General features: G+C 33.7%; 1 protein-coding gene across 1 annotated transcript in view; it reads left to right on the top strand.

The window, feature by feature from the left end:
- Positions 1-5,339: 5,339 nt before the first annotated feature.
- Positions 5,340-18,179, top strand: part of LOC118738124 (zinc finger BED domain-containing protein 1-like) — a 49,465-nt gene continuing 36,625 nt past the window's right edge. The window contains exons 1-4 of the mRNA XM_036469045.1: positions 5,340-5,638; positions 5,698-6,918; positions 6,961-7,012; positions 7,090-7,377. Of these exons, the coding sequence (XP_036324938.1) occupies positions 5,698-6,918; positions 6,961-7,012; positions 7,090-7,377 (1,561 nt within the window). The 5' untranslated portion in view covers positions 5,340-5,638. The remainder of the gene's footprint in view (positions 5,639-5,697; positions 6,919-6,960; positions 7,013-7,089; positions 7,378-18,179) is intronic.

Below are 18,179 nucleotides of genomic sequence, written 5' to 3'. Positions count from 1 at the left end.
TTAATGTTCGGCTCCGCCCGAACTTAGACTTTCTTACTTGTTTTACATATTAGGAGCAAGGGTTTCAAGAATTAAAATGCAGACGAATCGCAAAAAGCGAATGGATCTCATAGAGTTTTTAAAAATCGTTATTCGTATCCAAATATAAAGCAGTACATTCATTCATTATGTAAATTCATATGTATGTAGTAGGGATGTTAATTTTTCGATTTTTGTGATACCGTGATTTTCTGGATATCGTTTTTATAATCCCTGGATCCTGGGATTTAGATATTCATCTGATAAAGTAACTTGAGGTATGATGTAATGTGGAACGATTTTCCGTCATCCCTGGTCAAATTAGGTTTGGAGACAAAGCGGTTTTGGTGTTGTGCCATCTTCAGTGTCATTTTTCTTTCTTAATAGTTTCTGTTTGTCCTATTTATAGCCGTGCCAAGCGGATTATTATTCTTTCGTTCAACCAGTAATTTTAGTTCTGTGTAAACATTCTTAGGTAGAAATCAGCTTATATCGTATGTAGTTCTTTGCTGTAAGCTTCTTTTTCCAATGGGGTTCGTTCAAGACTGGTTATTAGATGTCTAAAGGCTGCATTTTTGTGCTGTTGAGGGCGGTTTGAAGTATAAGTATAAGTTGTGTATTATCGTGTCTATGGCCTTTCTATATATCCCGAGTTCGCATTTATTGGTAACCTTATTTATTTCAATTGTTATGTCCAACTAGTTAATTTTTCCTTCGTTTTTCCTATCCATAGTGAAATGTACATTCGTGTGTTGGTCGTTGAAATAGAATAGTTGAAATAAATTTGTTCTTCCTTATCTGCCGTTACAAGACATATGATGTCATCGACGTATATTGAGTAAATATAACTTTACTCCCAGGTTTGTTGTCAGCTCCGTCATATACTTTTCCTCTAAATGTTTAATGAACACTTTCATTGAAATTGCAGATGTGTATGTCGAAAAAGCTCGATGCAAAATTAATTAATTAATTCTTTTGTAACGTTTTAAATGTGCATTTCAAAATTTGAACAAAAATTATAAAAATTAAAAAAAAAAATAAAAATATTTGCCAAAATTTCAAACGTTTTACTCAGCATTTTTAGAAAAATTCAACTAAAATTATTTTAGGAAGGCAGTTTTTAGCCCATTAAACTAAAATTGGATAAAATGCAAGTTTCAAGCAGTAAGCAAAATACCGTTGATTTTGGCGATTTTTTAAACGATGGTGGGCATTTTCTTCCATATAAATAAAAAAAAAAATCTAAAAATTCGGAGAAAAAAGTTTGAAACAAAATGGCTACCAAATGAAAGAGAACATTCTGTAGGATCTAAAAAAATTAAAATTTTTTTTAGTTCACAAGGACGAATAGGTATTGAAAACGCCCCTTTAATCAATTTTATTTTTTTAAGCTAATAAAGCTAGAGGAACTATATTCGAGGACGTCGTTGAGTTTACATTAGTCTTTAACATATAATTTTTCAAAATAAGGATGACAAAATTTCAAGGATATTCAAGGATAACATTTTAAAAGCACAGTTTCAATACCCTATGCAACAACAAATTTAATCTACTTTTTCTCTACAGGATTTTACCTTTAATTTGATTCTCATACTGTTTTTCTAAATACATTGTACCGAATTTTTTAAATAATTTTCTGAATTACTCATATTTTTAAATTTTCAAAGTCCTTTTAAAAAATCCTAACATCAGAAAGAAAAACTAAAAACGCAATTTTACTGCATAAATTTGGCCCATGGCTTCGCGAATATATGGATTTTTTGTGTGTGCAAAAATTGCCTGCCGCGTGGTGTTGGGTGTACATATATATAATTGGCTAGACATTAATAAAAAACAGCCGGCATCGCGGGATTAACATCCCTAGTGTGCATGTACATATATCAGAAATATATCATCGATTAAAAATGTATTTTATCCGTTTTGAACCGTTTGCTACAAAAAAAAATAAAATGTGTGTTTTGAAGCTATAGAAATTTGGCTATATCAAATATCCTCGTTTTCAATTACATAACATTTATATTTGCCCTTAGCTGATTAAACTCATTTAACCTGCTTGCTTTTTAAATAAATAAAAAAATCTAACGAATTAAATTTCATTCGATATGATAAATATTTATGACTTGTTACTTTTCGTATGCACAAGTGTGCACACATATTAACATAATATTTATTTAGCCAGTAGCACTGAATTGTTCTAATTATTAATGAAATGCAATTTTCGGTTGAATTGTATTTTACTCGTATTTACATTTGTTTACAACTTTACAAATAAATTAATACAAACACCTCAATTGCTGCTGTCATTAGGACAAAACAAACAAAATATATTTACACGTAAACATATTAATGCTTAATGAATTATTTTCTAAACACTAAACGAGCCGTTTATTTTAAAAATGGCATAAGTCGTTTCATGCCCTTTGACTAAAGTGGTAATTTTCTCGTATCTGATGGCGACTGTTATATTTTAATTGGAGACATTTTCAAAATGAATGCCTTGTGAATTGAATTTAAAGACAATTTCTTAACGTAGTGACACGAATATTTTGCAATGCCCAACTTTGTCGTTACATTTAGTGCCTAGTGAAAATCCAGCATTACACTTTATCAGCCTAAAACTATATTCACATTATAGCATAAATTAATTTGTTTCGATCAAATTACTTCACATAAATCAAGTAAGTCCAGATTTTCTTTCACAATTTTTCTATATATGTACGTGATTAACACGTTTACGTACGAGTGTGTGGTTTTTACTTGATTTCAAAAAACAAAAAAAAAACAAATGGTTGCATACCTTTAGGCATTTTTTTCCAAATTTCCTCAACAGTGGGGGCTAAAATAAATGAAAACTCTTTTTTTTCTTCATTTGGTTCTTGATTTATGATAAATCAACTATATCATTTATATTTAATTTATTGACAGATTTTACAGATGTGAAATTACTTGATTTCAGCATAATTTGCTTATAAATTACAAATGAGCCGTAAATTACGATAATGTGAACGGGCTTTAAGTCAAAAAGTTTTGTCATAAGTTTATGACGGTATAACTGTTTGCAGATGCATTGAGTTAGAAGTAACAACCATTAAATAAAATGAGGTGGAAATGACTTATGCCACTTTCAAAGTAAACGGCTCAAATGAAAAAACATTTAACAAATCACCAAAAGTAAACTTTGCCCCAAAAGCCAAGAGATCTTTATATGTATATCTGTGTACATTGAAGTAAGTTAAATATTAAAGATTACATATACGCAGATACATATACACTTACTTCCACTTGCTTCCACTTATAGTATCGTACAAACTTTTTGGCTTCTTACAGAGTCATAACAGACCAATATGAACTTTGAAGCTACATTTTTGTATAAAAAAACCCAAAAATTTTCCAACACCAAAAAAATCATTGTATGTACTGACTTCTTATAAATAAAACATGTAGGGGAAATGTCAACATTAGAGCTGACGGTCGATAACCGCGCAAACTCTATAATACCTATTTATTTGCTTAACTTTCTTCCTCCACATATACATGGTAACACACGCTCACGCACACGCTTACGCACAATCACACAAACAACACTTGCCACGCGAGTAAATTGTTAAATGACGATCGTCGAAACGAATATTGCAAACAAGGCAAACGGGCCCACCTAATTATGTAGGTTCTTTACAACGAAAATGAACTTACTTAGGGCCAATTTCACAATGCGTAGTTAAATCAGAATCGGGAGTTAACTACAGAATTTTGTACTGAAAATCTCTAGTTAACTGTCGATTCTGAGTTAACTACGCACCGTGAAATTGGCCCTTAGTATAGCCACTTGCTTTTTGGTGCATGAACATACATAAATACAACAAGTAAGAAAGTCTAAGTTCGGGCGGAGCCGAACATTAAATACCCGGCGCAAGTATCAAATATATGTTTTCCCCTTTCCGAAAGCTACCCCTACATGGAAAGCCGGGGTGTATCAATTTTGAGTAAATTAGCGTCCTTAAATTTCGAAATATTGCAGTTTCAAGCATTTCTGAAATATACCGTTATATGAAAAGCGGTCGTTATTTTAGTCCGATTTCAATAATTTTCAACGCTTTGCTTTTATGTAGCAAGCACAATAACCATACCGAGTTTGGTACAAATTGATGGAACGGTTACCGATATACATATATGTGGTCATAAGTGGGCGGTGCCACGCCCATTTTCCAAAATTGGTACCAAATGAAAGAGGACTTAAATAGCTTTTAAACAGAAATAACGAACGAAGGTTACCACTTCTATTTATACTCGCTTTTATAAATTAATACAAGAGTAATGCATATACCTGACCCAAGTTTTCTTCTATGGTAATTAAAAACATTTTTTATTGAAATATTTTTCAATAGCTGGCTTTCCGCTCGTTTTCCTCGTTTAAACATTTCAGTTTTAAAGCCTTTTTGGTCCTCTTTCAGTTGATACCAAACTTGTTTCATTTGGATAAGCGGTTTGTTTATTAATAGGAAAATACTTTTATTTTCCACTTAAAAATATCTGGCCAAGTTTAACTGTTCAAAAAAAAGTAACTGTTATTTACGGTCCCCAGCTTCTTTAGCACATCACCCTATAAGTTTTGTTGTTGTACATAAGTCTCGTTTTGCTAGGCTTAGCCTTTTCGTTTATTTTCAATTGGATTGCTTATTTATGTTGCCACAATAAATTTTCCAAGTATTTTGTTGACTTTTAATGATTGTCTCTTGCATATGTACTATAAAGCATACATACAAAGCGTGTCTATGGGTACATGTACACAAGTCTGTATATGCGTATGTATGTACATAGTTGCGCCGATTTGTTTAGATTTGTACGCCAATTTATAGCTGTGCGTATAAATACCTAATATACCTTTAGGATACAATTGCTGTATCAGTTTTGTGTATTTTTACATAATTTTTTATAGCCAGTCTTCGGTTGCGAGCAAATAAATAAAATATTTATGTTCTGCTGATTTGCGATTTACTCGAAAGACTTAAATTACAAGCAAGAGAAATTCGGATAAATCTCTTAGTGACAGTATATGTAATTATTAAAAAAAGTGTTGACTGTGTTTAATAAATTTGTTGATCAAAAATGAAGGACACGTCTCTGTTTTGCAAGGTAATCATAAAACAAACAATTAAATAAAAATAACCACAAACAAGTTTTAATTGCATATATGTGCCAATGTTAGGGCTGGGTATTCCCTCCGGCTTTTCAACTATCCGGGCAAATCGAATATTCGAGTATCCGTAGAACTAAACGAGAAATCCGGATATTCCGGAAGCTAAGTAAATAATCAGTAGGCTTGGGTAGTTCTTGAACTAAATGAACTAAAGAACTAGTTCATCTCAATGAACTAGCTCACTAGTTCGGTCTTTTCATTGAACTACATTTTTCACTACTAGTTCTGATTTTGGATCACGATCCAAATACTGACAATAAATATTGAACATGTAGCAGGCGCCTTATACAATTTTCCCAATTGTTCAAAGATACAAAAAATCTTGATATGGCAATCCTTTTTTTATTTGTACGCCAAAAGCAGATTTCACGGAAATATTTTCATTTGCATATTGTGTATTTGTGTCAATTGGAGATATAGAAAGTATATTTATTATTATACAATATCGAAAATTTTTATTGACTAATTTTTACTATGTGCAGATGATTGGAATGAGAAAGCGGAGTGCAGTATGGTCCCACTTCATTGAAGTAAATGATAAGAAGGCAAGGTGCCGGTACTGCCAAATAAATATCAGTTTTAAATGTGGGTCGCATGGCAATCTACAGCGGCACATGAAAGCCAAGCACCCGTTCATCTCAATCGAGCACCAACAGTGTGAAGAGAGGCAATTGGAAAAGGAGTCAGCGCAGGAGCAAGGACAGAAAGCAACACAGGCAATGCGGGAGTTATCACAGCCAGAACCAGCACAGAGAACGAGCGAGCAACATACTGTGGCTGAGCAACCAACAATTTCACATTACGTAGATAAACCATCAACGGGCAGAAAAGCTAAACAAATCGACAAGCAGCTCGTCCAGATGATCGCAAAAGGGCATCATGCACTACGAATCGTGGAGGAACCAGAAATGAAGAGGCTGATTCAAATGGTGTCACATTGTCCTAACTACCAACTCCCATGCAGGAAAACAGTTTCTGAAAAAATTTTACCACAAATTTATGAAGAATTACTTGCCAAAGCAAAACGTAAGGTTTCCGAATCAACTGCAGTATGCCTCACTACAGATGGGTGGACGTCGCGTATTAACGAGCATTTTATTGCTGTCACTGCACACTTAATAGACAAAAATACAAATCTTTGCTCCATTTTGATCTGCTGTAAGCAATTTAGCGAGAGGCATACCAGCGAAAATTTATGCAACTTTTTAAAAGAAGTTATGACTGAGTGGCAAATTTCACACAAAATTGCAGCTGTAGTAAGTGACAATGCCCCAAATATAATAAACGTTGTTCGACTAGGAGAGTGGAAGTCAATAGGTTGCTTTGCTCATCTTCTCAACCTGATTGTTCAACATGGAGTTGCAGAAATATCAGATGTTTTACATAAAGTAAAAGCAATTGTGGAGTTTTTCAACCGAAGCCCACGCGGACTTCAAAAACTTATGGATGTACAAAGACAACTGAATTTATCTCCCCTGAAGCTGAAACAAGATGTTTCAACCCGTTGGAATGCGACATATGATATGCTTGAGCGCATTTTAAAATTGAAGGAGGCAGTGGTCACCACTATAGCACTTCTGCGTTCTGATCTCATCATTGACCAACAGAGTTGGGAAATCATAGAGGGGGCTTTGCTTCTTCTTAAGCCTTTTTATGAGGTTACCATGGAGATAAGCTCAGAAAAAAATGTTACATTGTCTAAAGTAATAGTGTTTAACAAACTAATTCAAAATTTTCTTTTGAAGTATTCATGTCAAAATGAAAAAGTAGTGGCTTTAAAAGAGTCTTTAAAGAGAGGTATGCAAGCTCGATTCAGAAATTTGGAAATGAATTCTTTATATGCAGAATGCACTATGCTTGACCCTCGATTTAAGCAAAAATTTTCAAAGACGAAAGAGCTTGTTCTGTAACTATTGACAATCTAAAACGTAAGATTGAGAATATTGAGACGACTGAGACTGAAGTTGGCATATTAGAAGTTCGCGCTACTAGTACTGCGGATGTAGGAATAGAAAGTAATATCTGGGATGAATATGATGAAAATATTAGAAATATTTCTACACCTGAAAATACAACTGCTGCTGGTTTGCGCGAATTGGATAAATATCTTAATGAGGATATTTTAAACCGCAAGCAGGATCCATTAAAGTGGTGGCACGAACGTAAAGACGTGTATCCCCATCTTTACAAATACGTTTTAAAACGCTTTTGCATTGTTGCTACTTCAGTTCCATGCGAACGAGTTTTTTCGGGGGCAGGGCAAATATTAAACGAGCGTAGAACTCTTTTAAAATCCAACAAGCTTTCTAATTTAATGTTTTTGCACAGCAATATGTAAGTCTTTACGTATCGTACATATGTGCATGCATATGTTTTTATTCTATGAATTTGTTAAAGTTTTTTTTTATAAAAATACTCGTTTATTTGTATTGTATTTATACGAAAACTCTGTAAGTGATTGATGTTAAAATGAAATAAGCTACGTACACAACAAAATATTTTTGTGTAACAACAATAATGCTAAGAAGATGACCATTAGTACAAATATGCCATCCAATGAAAAAGGCTGAATAATTTTTATAAGACTTAAGTTCCTAAACATACGTTTTTTGTGTATGTAAAAGTATTCTGTGAATTCAAATTACCAAATGTTTTGGTTTGTATGTAAAATAATAAAAATAATTGAACTTTGTTTAAAATAACGTAAATGTATTCGTCAATTGAATTAAATGAAATAGTGAACTAAATGAACTATAAGAACTAAAGAACTAGTTCACTAAGGTGAACGAACTGCAAGTGAACGGTTCACTCAAATGAACTAAATTTCCCAACTCTAATAATCAGATATCCAAAATATCCGAATTTTTCGTTAGGTCTCCGGATATCAGATATGAATTAAATGCAACATAGGGAAAATGAATTAAAATTTTTTATTTCAATTCTTAAGTATACTTTGGACCACGTTAACCGATTTCTACAATGCTTTTTTTTTTTTAAAGGAAAGATGAAACCACCGGGGTGGTCTGATACCAATTTGGTTTAGATCCGATCCTTGTATTATGAGGAAATTGACAGAAAATAAAAAATCATTTCCCATTTCTATTGCTGGTGAATCCGGCTCTTACAGCCAATTTCACCAATTTCACAAAAGCAATTTATGTGAAAAATTATTTTAATTTTTTGAATTTTATAAGGAAACTGACAGAAAATAAAAAATCATTTTCCATTTAAATTGCTGGTGAAACCGGCTGTTAGTTGTTTGTATAATTTAAATTTATAAATATTCAAAATTCGACTTTGTGAATTTCAGAGGCTCCTACAAACGAATTAAAAAGTTCTACAAACAAATTGATGCATATTGAAAACTAGCTAATTCACTAGGGAGTTCACAAGGCGTTATATACTGCCATATTGTTGTATCTGGTTCGTCGTTTAAAATCCTGTAAAAATGTCAAGCAGCAAAACTACTCTCTGGAGTGAGAGTAAAATGAGAGTAACAACAAAAAGTACGGGAACAAAAAAAGCATTTTGTCTGTAAAAACGTCAACCAGTAATCGCTTGACACTTTTCATGATTTTAGTTCTTTACTTTAGCAAATCCAATTTCTCGCTCATTCTCAATTCTCGTAAATTTTCTCAAAAGGGAATTGGTAGCTTGTTCATTTCGTCCGTATTTAAAGCCTTGGTACTTACTAACCAACATTGTTACAAATTCGCCAAAATACGTTGAAATTTTAAGCTGAAAACTTAGGCTGAAGTAAAATCGTTGAAATACCGCCCACGCTATCAGCCCACACTGGTCTAACTTGTTTACCTCGACATCATTGAAACTCAACGCATAAAATGTGGAAACAATGGGGCCAAGTATTGTTTGTTTTTGCATATCAATTGCACTTTCGAGTCTTACTTACCAATATGACAAGCAACTAGTAGTGAGCTTTTGATTTTCTTTCATTCAAACTTTCTTCATTCTTAGGAACGTGTATGTGTTTGCGTGTACACATTGCATTGCAAATCTTCTTAGCAGTTTAGCTGTGCATTTGGCATTGAGAATGAGGCATATATATGAGGGTTTATGTGGCCATTGTTATTTCCTAAAAAGTCGAAGATATTTTATGTACCTCGGCGACTCAGTGGGCGGACTCTTTCATTTTCACTTGGCTGGGTTTCTTAGTTGATGTAGTTTTATATTTCTCTCTCAATAAACTCAATAGCTGTTACAGTGTCAAACAAGAAGAAGAAGCGGTATCCGCACTGACCGTTTTTCGTCAAATCAGTACTACAAGCGTAGAACGGCAAAAGCAACTCACATACACTTCCAGCTGTTTAAAATAAAAAAAAATTCAAATACGCATAATAAAGCAACAATAATGTGTGGATTTAGGTAAAAAAAATAAGTAGCTTCTACTATATTTGGAGCTCTAGCAGTTTTATCGTTTTTAGCAGCGAATTTGTTATTCGCATCTCGTCACACTAGTTACCATAATTTGAAAATGTACTTACATAAATAAAGAGTAATTCTTAAAATATCTGAGGAGCTCAACACTCCCTCGACTTAAATTTCACGTGTTGCCGCAGGATAGAATTTAAAGTTATTTTCCAAAAGACTCGTAACTGGACGATTCTTATGTATGTATATACATATATATGTACATTTTCTACTAGGCTGACTTCTAATATTCTTCTCGCAAAATGCATTTGTATGTGTCGTAACCCTGTGGAGAAAATCTCTAGTTCTGAACTGGTGGGCATCTGGTACATTTAGACCCAGTACTGGTTCGCGATAAATCTCTTTTGCATGCAAACAACTGGCGAATTTAACATGGCGATGTCCTAGGAAGTTTCAATTGCCCCCCGTTACATCCGTTTTTCGATAGTTCGGAACCAGTCCTAAATTCTATAGTTCCGAACCAGTTCTAAAAGCGACAGATGAAAGACTATCGAAACTATCATGATTTTTCGGTTCTTCCCTGCGCGATTTTTAATTATTTTCATGTTATTTAAATGTTTTTTCAATTCGAATTAAATTTGTTTGAATGATTGTGAGAAATGTACGTTTACATACATACCTTTGGCTGTGGCTGATTTTGCAGAGGTGCTCGCGGTTATTGGTTAGATTCCAGACGGTCCCAAGATGTTAAAATGTTAACAGAAACTTTTGTTTTTTATTGCCAAACTATGAAAAGTCATCTGTGAAGTGCAGAATAAAAGTGCATTTGAACGAAAAAGTCGCCAAACACCTATCTATGTAAAGTATCCCTTTTTCGATAGTTCCAAACTAGTTCTAAATTCGACAGATAATATCTAGTTCGTTCTGCATCCCTTTTTATATTATTCCGAACCAGTTTTAAGTTCGTCACCTTAGATATAGATTTCAAATAGTTTTTTTAATAGTACCACAGTTGGCTGATTTTGAACTGGTGGCGATATACATAGTTACTATCGGACCGGTTCGTTTTTGGCGATAAATATCTTGTACGGAACTAGCAATTTTATTCACTAGTCCGCGATTTTCCGGCAGGGAAGTACATAGAAGCCAACTTTGTAGCCAGCTGTGCGTCTGGACGATGACGTGCATATTATCACGCTTGAATACACAACGACTTCAAATTGCTGTGCCAGTTTTTTTGTAGACAGACTCTAAGGGTCTGAGCACACGCGCATTGCGTTTATAGATTGTCCTGTACCTTGCATAAATAAATATCTATTTATACCTTCCCTTCGCTGCGCTACACTTCAATCGGCATCATATGGCGCTAGGCCACAGGCTTACCGATACTTGATTTGATGCTGTATTTGGCCAAATATGCCAACCGCATAATGGTTGCGGAGCTCGATGTTATATTACATGCTTATGGACATACACACATACATACATACATATATTTATATCGAATTCCAGTCGAATGCACACAACGCACAGCGTTTTAGAAAAAAATATTTTGGGAGGTTTTTTAGTTTTTTTTAGGGAAATATGGGCATTCTGGGAATTCAAAATTTCAAGAATCTTTCACCCTCGTTTTGTTTTAGCGGCCATTTTGGTATAAAAAAAGGTCCTATTAATCTATAGTTTTTATATTTTTTTCAAAATAATCATGCACTTCCCTTTAAATTTGCGCAACATTTGTGATACATTTTTTTTGCTTTTATTCCGGAAAAAATACTTCTTTAAAGTACCTTATTCTCAAAACTGATGTTATGACTCTCATTTTCGCCTTTTTTCATTTTCGGTACATATTTTCAGCATGAGTGAAATATCGCGCGGGACACTTTTTTTAGTTTGGTTAGGTAAGGTGAAAACTGAAGAGTTGGAAGCAGTTGAAAAGCACATTTTGATAATAGAAATATAGCCGTCATAGCCGTTATAGAAATGGCCGTCTGAGAGCGCTAGCTGTTTGGATATCTACGAGCAATATCAAAAAGTTCTACTCATTACAAAAAAAAAAAAAATAATAATATGAAATTTAAATCGATAAAAAGTATCTCCAACTAGTCTTTTTAGGGATCGTACGGGACTAGTCCTCTTTGACACTAGCTGGAACTAGTTACTCACAACCGTATTGAATCATATGTTCTTATTAAAAATCATGCCAAGTTTCCAGTTGATATCTCTAACACTTTGGCTAAAATTGAAATTTGACGCCCTAGGTTGGCAAAATCTCACACTGTATAACGGCTGCGTCGCAAAATCTAATTAAATCTGTACATTTCGTGCCTTGTGGCAATTTCATGGTGCGCCTACTTGACACAGCAGCCAACTGTGACATCCATATATATATATATGTATGTATGTATGTGTATGTATATGCGTACGTATGGACGTCCATATATACTTATGTACTACCAAAGACCGTGCACAGACAACAGACTGTGGTGCTTCTTCAGGAAGCTGTAATCGCCACACCCACCATCGGTAACACGCAATGACACGTTGCTTCATAAATAACAATTTTCGCGCTTTGTATGTATCGGCTCCTTGTGCAGTTACTGCGGTTTTATTTGCTGTTGTTGTCTCTGTTGCTATTACTGTAGTGCTCGTATTGGTTGCATGCTTTGCATACCATTGACCAAACTTCTCAAAAGCTTAAGTGATTTACACTCACTTCCGTTCTGTTTGTGCTTTTCAAACCACTGCGGTTTTCTGCTGTATTAAGTCACAGTGCAGCTCACTTCTGCTTTGCTTTTAATGATAATTGTCGTCGAGATTCACTAAGCTGGATAAAGTAATGAAAAAAATAAATAAAATTCGATTAAGCCACTGCCAGTTAAGATTAATTCAATTCTTCGATAACACATTTTTGGCTTTTCTGCGAACATACTCCTGAATTGTATACGTGGAAAGCTAGTGTCCGTAAGTATGGATGAATAAAAGAGTAGGGATAAATTCAATATCAGAGAAAGCGATATGAATCGGAAATTTTCAATGCAGTTATTTCTGTATTCTGGAAAGACTTTCCACAATCATGTAAAATTTGGTTTGGAGTGAAGCTGGCAATTTTCGTTTTGAAACACCAACAACCAAAATAAGAAATACAAGATTAATACACTTACGTGGGTGGTCCAAAACTGCATGTGAAAACATCTAAGCTCGAATTTTAATTCTCTACCCAAACCCGAAATGAAAACAAAATCCTTCGGGAGTGTTCGAGAAGGTTCTCAACATCAATTCTATAAGAACAAAACCAAAGAGAGCAAAATGCGAACAATTCCTTCGCTAAAGATTCTAAGAAAACAACGAACAGAACGGGCGCAAAAGTCTAAGGAACTTCCTCTCGAAGACAAATTTGGAAACTTAAGTGCCAGGAACTTCCTGAACAAATCTTCTCTAAACTTTTCTCAAAGCGTTGCACTAGTTTGAAATTTTTTAATATTAAAATTTATGAAAAAAGAGTTGAAAGATAATTATGCAGATTACGTCAACGAACGACTTAAGACATAAACTTTTCTCGCAATGAAAATGAAAAATTTTTCCATAAACGATTCGGAAGTTGAAATGATGCAGCTTTCATGGTTCTCACTGAAACGTTAATATCTCGAAACTTTAGTTCTCTAGCAGAAAGTTCCTCAGAATTTGTTTCTTATTTGATCTTTCTTGAAAACGTTCTCGATACCATTTTTTAGTAACAACGATTTTTCATGGGTGCATTCTTTCGGACTTTTTGAGGAATTATAAAAAGTAGTGAGTATTAGAAATGGTTAAATGAAGAGGAAAAAAGTTGTATCGTAAAATATGAGAATTCTACACAATTTCTTCGACAAACTGTTTTTCACATATAAAATAATTATTTACATGCGAAACTTTGAGCGCTTTGAGTGACTTCTAAATATTTTTTATAAAAAAAAAAAATATGGATTTATTTTTTCAGTATAAAACAGTTATAGGGGGTGAGAGCATTAAAATTCTATTTTTACCTTTTTTTGGACCACCCTAATGTACTTACAAATGTAACATAGATAGCTATATTCATAAAAAAGCAATAGGGCGTCGAGAAAACACCATTTATTCTATTTTTATAAGTATTTTTTTTCGATTTCCCGTACATTTTATAAGGCAGAAATAAGTTACTAAAAAAAGCATTGAAAATTATATCTCTCTTCTAAGAAACATTAATCAAGAGTTACTGAATGCCGAGTTTCCATGATTATAGGCTTCAAAATGGGAAGGTAGTTAAAATGCCGAAATTTTCATAAAATTTTTGAATCTTGCATCCGCAAGGGTTCTCGATGGGACAGGGAAGGTCATATTACTGCAATGTAACCTAACTTTTCTTGACCTATTCGTAACAATTTTCATCTAATCTTACTTGATTTTGGTTGGGAAGTTAGCTATGCCGATTATAGGAATCTGGCCATTTAGCAATCGCACAAATTGTATGCATTCCCATCTCCTTACCACATTGTTTGGAAGCACTTAGTTAGGAGATGTGGCCAAAGTCTTGAGTGCAACTTGGTTTTGCCTAAAGGCACATAAATTTCTACTTGTCCATCTTTTTTCCAACACATAATTCTGCATATAATGTAGGAAATTATAAAACTAAGATTCGTTGTGACACCTTGCGAATATAGGATACATAGCTTACTCCAAAAAATATTCCTAAAACGTAAGACGATCACCTCGTTTTCTCCCTTCCTTAATCGTGTCAACACTTTTAGTAGGTCACATAATTTCTTCGGTTACGAGGGTGCTGATGTCATTTCATTTAAGCCGTTAGCTCAGCTCTTTATTATACATAGATATCATCGGTAAACCATAGCAATAATGATTCACTGCTTGATTTCTTGGCCACTGCTGCTAAGCTTACCGAACTGAATGAGTTACAATTTGTTCTTTAACAAATGCCTCGGGACGAATAGCACTTTTCCTTACTACAAACTTACAAAACGTTTTCCGCAAATAACAAAGGCAATGTATATATTTTTCCCATTGAAGCAAAGGAAGACTGACCTATATTGCTCGTATGTATGTGTTCCGATTTTTATAATCATATATACATCTGTACATACATATGCATGTATTTACTCAAGCACATGCATCCGCGTGCATTGGCCAGCATTTATATCTATGTAAATATGTGTGCACTATCATTATTAGGCACGTCTTGAACAGTTTGCTGTGTCAGAAGTTGTAAAAAGGTACAAAAAATACAAAAGTACATTTATTGTTTGTCATTCGAATTGATTTTTTACGCTATTAAAGGGAGATGAAATTGCTTAAATATAGTATGTATCTAGTATATCTGACACCAAGGAATATTAAATTTTAACACTTTCGCCAACAATTTACGAAAAATATTAAGATACATATGTAAGCTGAAACGATGTGAAAATACCCACAAAAATATCATTGTTTTGATTGCGTTGAAAAAATTTCTAAACATTCTAATATAGACCTTTTAAGCTTAAGCTCTTTTATAACACATTTTATAATAATTTCACTAAACTTTAAATACTGCAGTAAAGCATAGCTTAGTTTCAAATCACATAGACCGACAAGCATTTAGGTACCCTGCAGAAAAAATTATCGAGCAATTTGCCATGCCTTCTCGATTAAGACACTGATTGAGCTCGATTTACCATACACAATCTCCATTTTTAATTACTCGATTAGTGCTTAATTGAGTGCCAATTGGATGAATTTGATTGAGTTGTCCAATTGTGCCTAATTGGCGAAAAAACTTTACTTGAAAGTAGGCAAATGTTCCTAAGAAGTAAATACGTATTTTTGTATGTGCATTAGGGTGCAGGAATTTGTTCGGAGCATAATTTTTTAAAAAAGTGCATAGCAAGTTCAAATTCTACGATTAGTTTTAAGAAAAAATGGCGATCAAACTATTTAAGAAAAATTACATTTGATCCTCCCAATTTTGAAAAGAAAAAGCATTATGGGTGGCATACACCATGCGTCTGACTCGCGAGTCGGTTTGGATGTGTGTTGCGAAAATAAATATGTGTTAGTTACACCGACGTGACTCTAGGCATGACTCTAAATGATTCAACTAAGGTGGTCGAAGGCGAGTCAACATGTACAAAAATAACTCGCGAGTCAGACACACCGTGTATGCCGCCTATTACACTGTATGAAGAAACCACCAAAATTTTGTAAACGAAAAATCAATTTTGTTCAGAAGAAATTATAATACACTGGATTTTCTTTTAAAAATTGGGGAATGAAATTTAGGGGGGGGCCCTACCTGGCTACGCCCATGGCAGAGTATTTGAAATTGGTATTGGGAAAATTTTATAATGCATATATTCGGAAGGAAAGAGACTCATAAATGTGTGATTTTCATACAGCAAATCTCTGGAAGTATTTGAAATTTGTAATGGAGATTGGTTTTTTAAGACAGTTAAGGTATTTAGACCTTTTAAAACAATGAAATTATAAAATCTCGTCTGCACGCTAAGCTTTGTTATGGTAATATGAAATATGTTAATCCCTCTAAGTTCAGCAGCTAATTTTTAAAATTTGTAGCTCAAATTCACTAGCCTGGCAATGATAAAATACCACTGCTTAGCACTGTCTCCAAATGCCTCCAGAGCTATGCATTATGTAAATTTTAGATTATATGGCAAATACCGATCCCCCCTTCTTCATTAACTTAATTTTTTTTTTTTCAGTGCAGAAATTTTTTAAGTAATTGTTACCTGCATAAATCTATTAAATATCTCAAACTTGCACTTTCTAATGAACAATTGCATTAAATACACTTGCCAATGCATTTACGAGCAACTTTAACTCAAGCGTAATATCCAAATTTACTAATTACTCGTAATTGGCGAGTTGCTAAGCAACGTTTGGCAGATAAGCGTACCTACTTTTTCAATGAATAAAGTATTTTCTTAGTTGCAGTTGTATAAATGTTGTCAGTACTTGTTAGTTTTCATAAACATTACTTTTAAAATATGCGCCAAATGGCTTACCTAATTTGAAGAGAAAAATCAAGCTCGAGTTGTTTTTCGTAGTTGAACAGCTTCTCCTTTTATTTTGTTAAAGGTCAGAGAAATCAAATTTGTTTTTCATTAATGAAAACTAACGGAATTAAATATGGCAGCGCATACGAACTATACGTAAATATGTGTGCATTGCTCAGTGAGTATATACATAAAGCTTATAATTTATTTGAAGCACGCTCATCTCTAAAGCCATGTGCTACGGGTATTAGTAGCATACAAAGCGGAATCGTGGTAATTTAATTACAGCCCATGCATGGTTGAGTTGTTAAAAAAAAGAGAACTTTTACAATGTAATTAAATAGAATTTGTGCAATGGGGGGAAATAAATGCATATACCTTTGTACATTTAGACAAGTATTGTTAGAATGTTTCAAGGAAATTTAAGTAGTGAAATCTATGCTCGAGTATATATCGACATGTACATACACTTATTTACATACATACATATTTCCGCTTAAACTGAAATCACATTCCAATAATATTATACTTCGCTTCAATAAAGGGCTAGTGTGCCTAAGGACAGACAGTACCTAAAGAGCGCGTCAGACGTGGTGGTTTCCCAACTTTTCCACGCAATTTTCTGTCAAATTGAGTAAGAGAAATTTTATTTCCATGTGTGAACAGCCAGAAAGACCTTTCTGTCATTTTTCGCAAATCATGCGACCTTCAAAAAAAAAAAACAAAAAATTCTAAAAATCAACGGTAAGTCCTAGCTGACAGTTGAGTCATTCAGAGTAATGCCAGAGTGATGTCGGTGTAACTAACACATATTTATTATATCCAATACATTCAAACCGACCGGCGAGTCAGTCGCACCGTGTATGCCGCCTATTACTTTCCCCACACAGAAGTAGTACATAAGGATGTAAATTTTAAACTATCGCTCACGAAAATGGGGCTAAGTTATAGAGAAGAATTCCAGAAAAGATAATACGTCAAAAAAAAAATTGTTCATACACTTAGGAAGTATTTATAAGGGTAGCAAAAATTTTCAGATATTTTTAATAGAAAATAGATCTTATGCCTTCAGTTCAGTTGCAATTTACGATTTTCAAAATATCTGCAAAAATTTTGAGTTTCAAAACTAAAATGTGCTGTGAAATTCTGTAAAACGCAGTTATGTTTGAACGAAATATTTATATCTAAAGTCACAGCCAGTTTATTTATCACTTATTTGATAGAAGCGAAGCATCAGATGAGCTTTTAAATTCAGAATTTTATTTGCAAAATTATATTAAGAAAATATTGATGTCGATAGAAATTCTAAATATCATAAAATTTCATGTGGTAGACACTTGTAAAATTGAGGCTCACCCCAAGAAGGGGTTCTTTCTAAACGAGAAATATCGCAGCGAAATGTCTAAGGATTTCATTGGAAATTACGTACATTTGAAAAATGATTACGCAACCAAAACGGGAACTGGTAGAGCCACCAAAGTCGTAGAGAGGTAAAAGTGGGAGAAAATCATATGCGTACGAAGAGTTGAGCAAATATTTAAAAAAAGTATTAC

The sequence above is a fragment of the Rhagoletis pomonella genome, unplaced genomic scaffold (genome assembly GCF_013731165.1).
Source record: "Rhagoletis pomonella isolate Grant_MI unplaced genomic scaffold, Rhpom_1.0 Rhpom_scaffold_00004, whole genome shotgun sequence".
NCBI lineage: Eukaryota > Metazoa > Arthropoda > Insecta > Diptera > Tephritidae > Rhagoletis > Rhagoletis pomonella.
The sequence above is the reverse complement of the archived record's forward strand: the minus strand, read 5'-3'. Positions and strand labels throughout refer to the sequence as shown.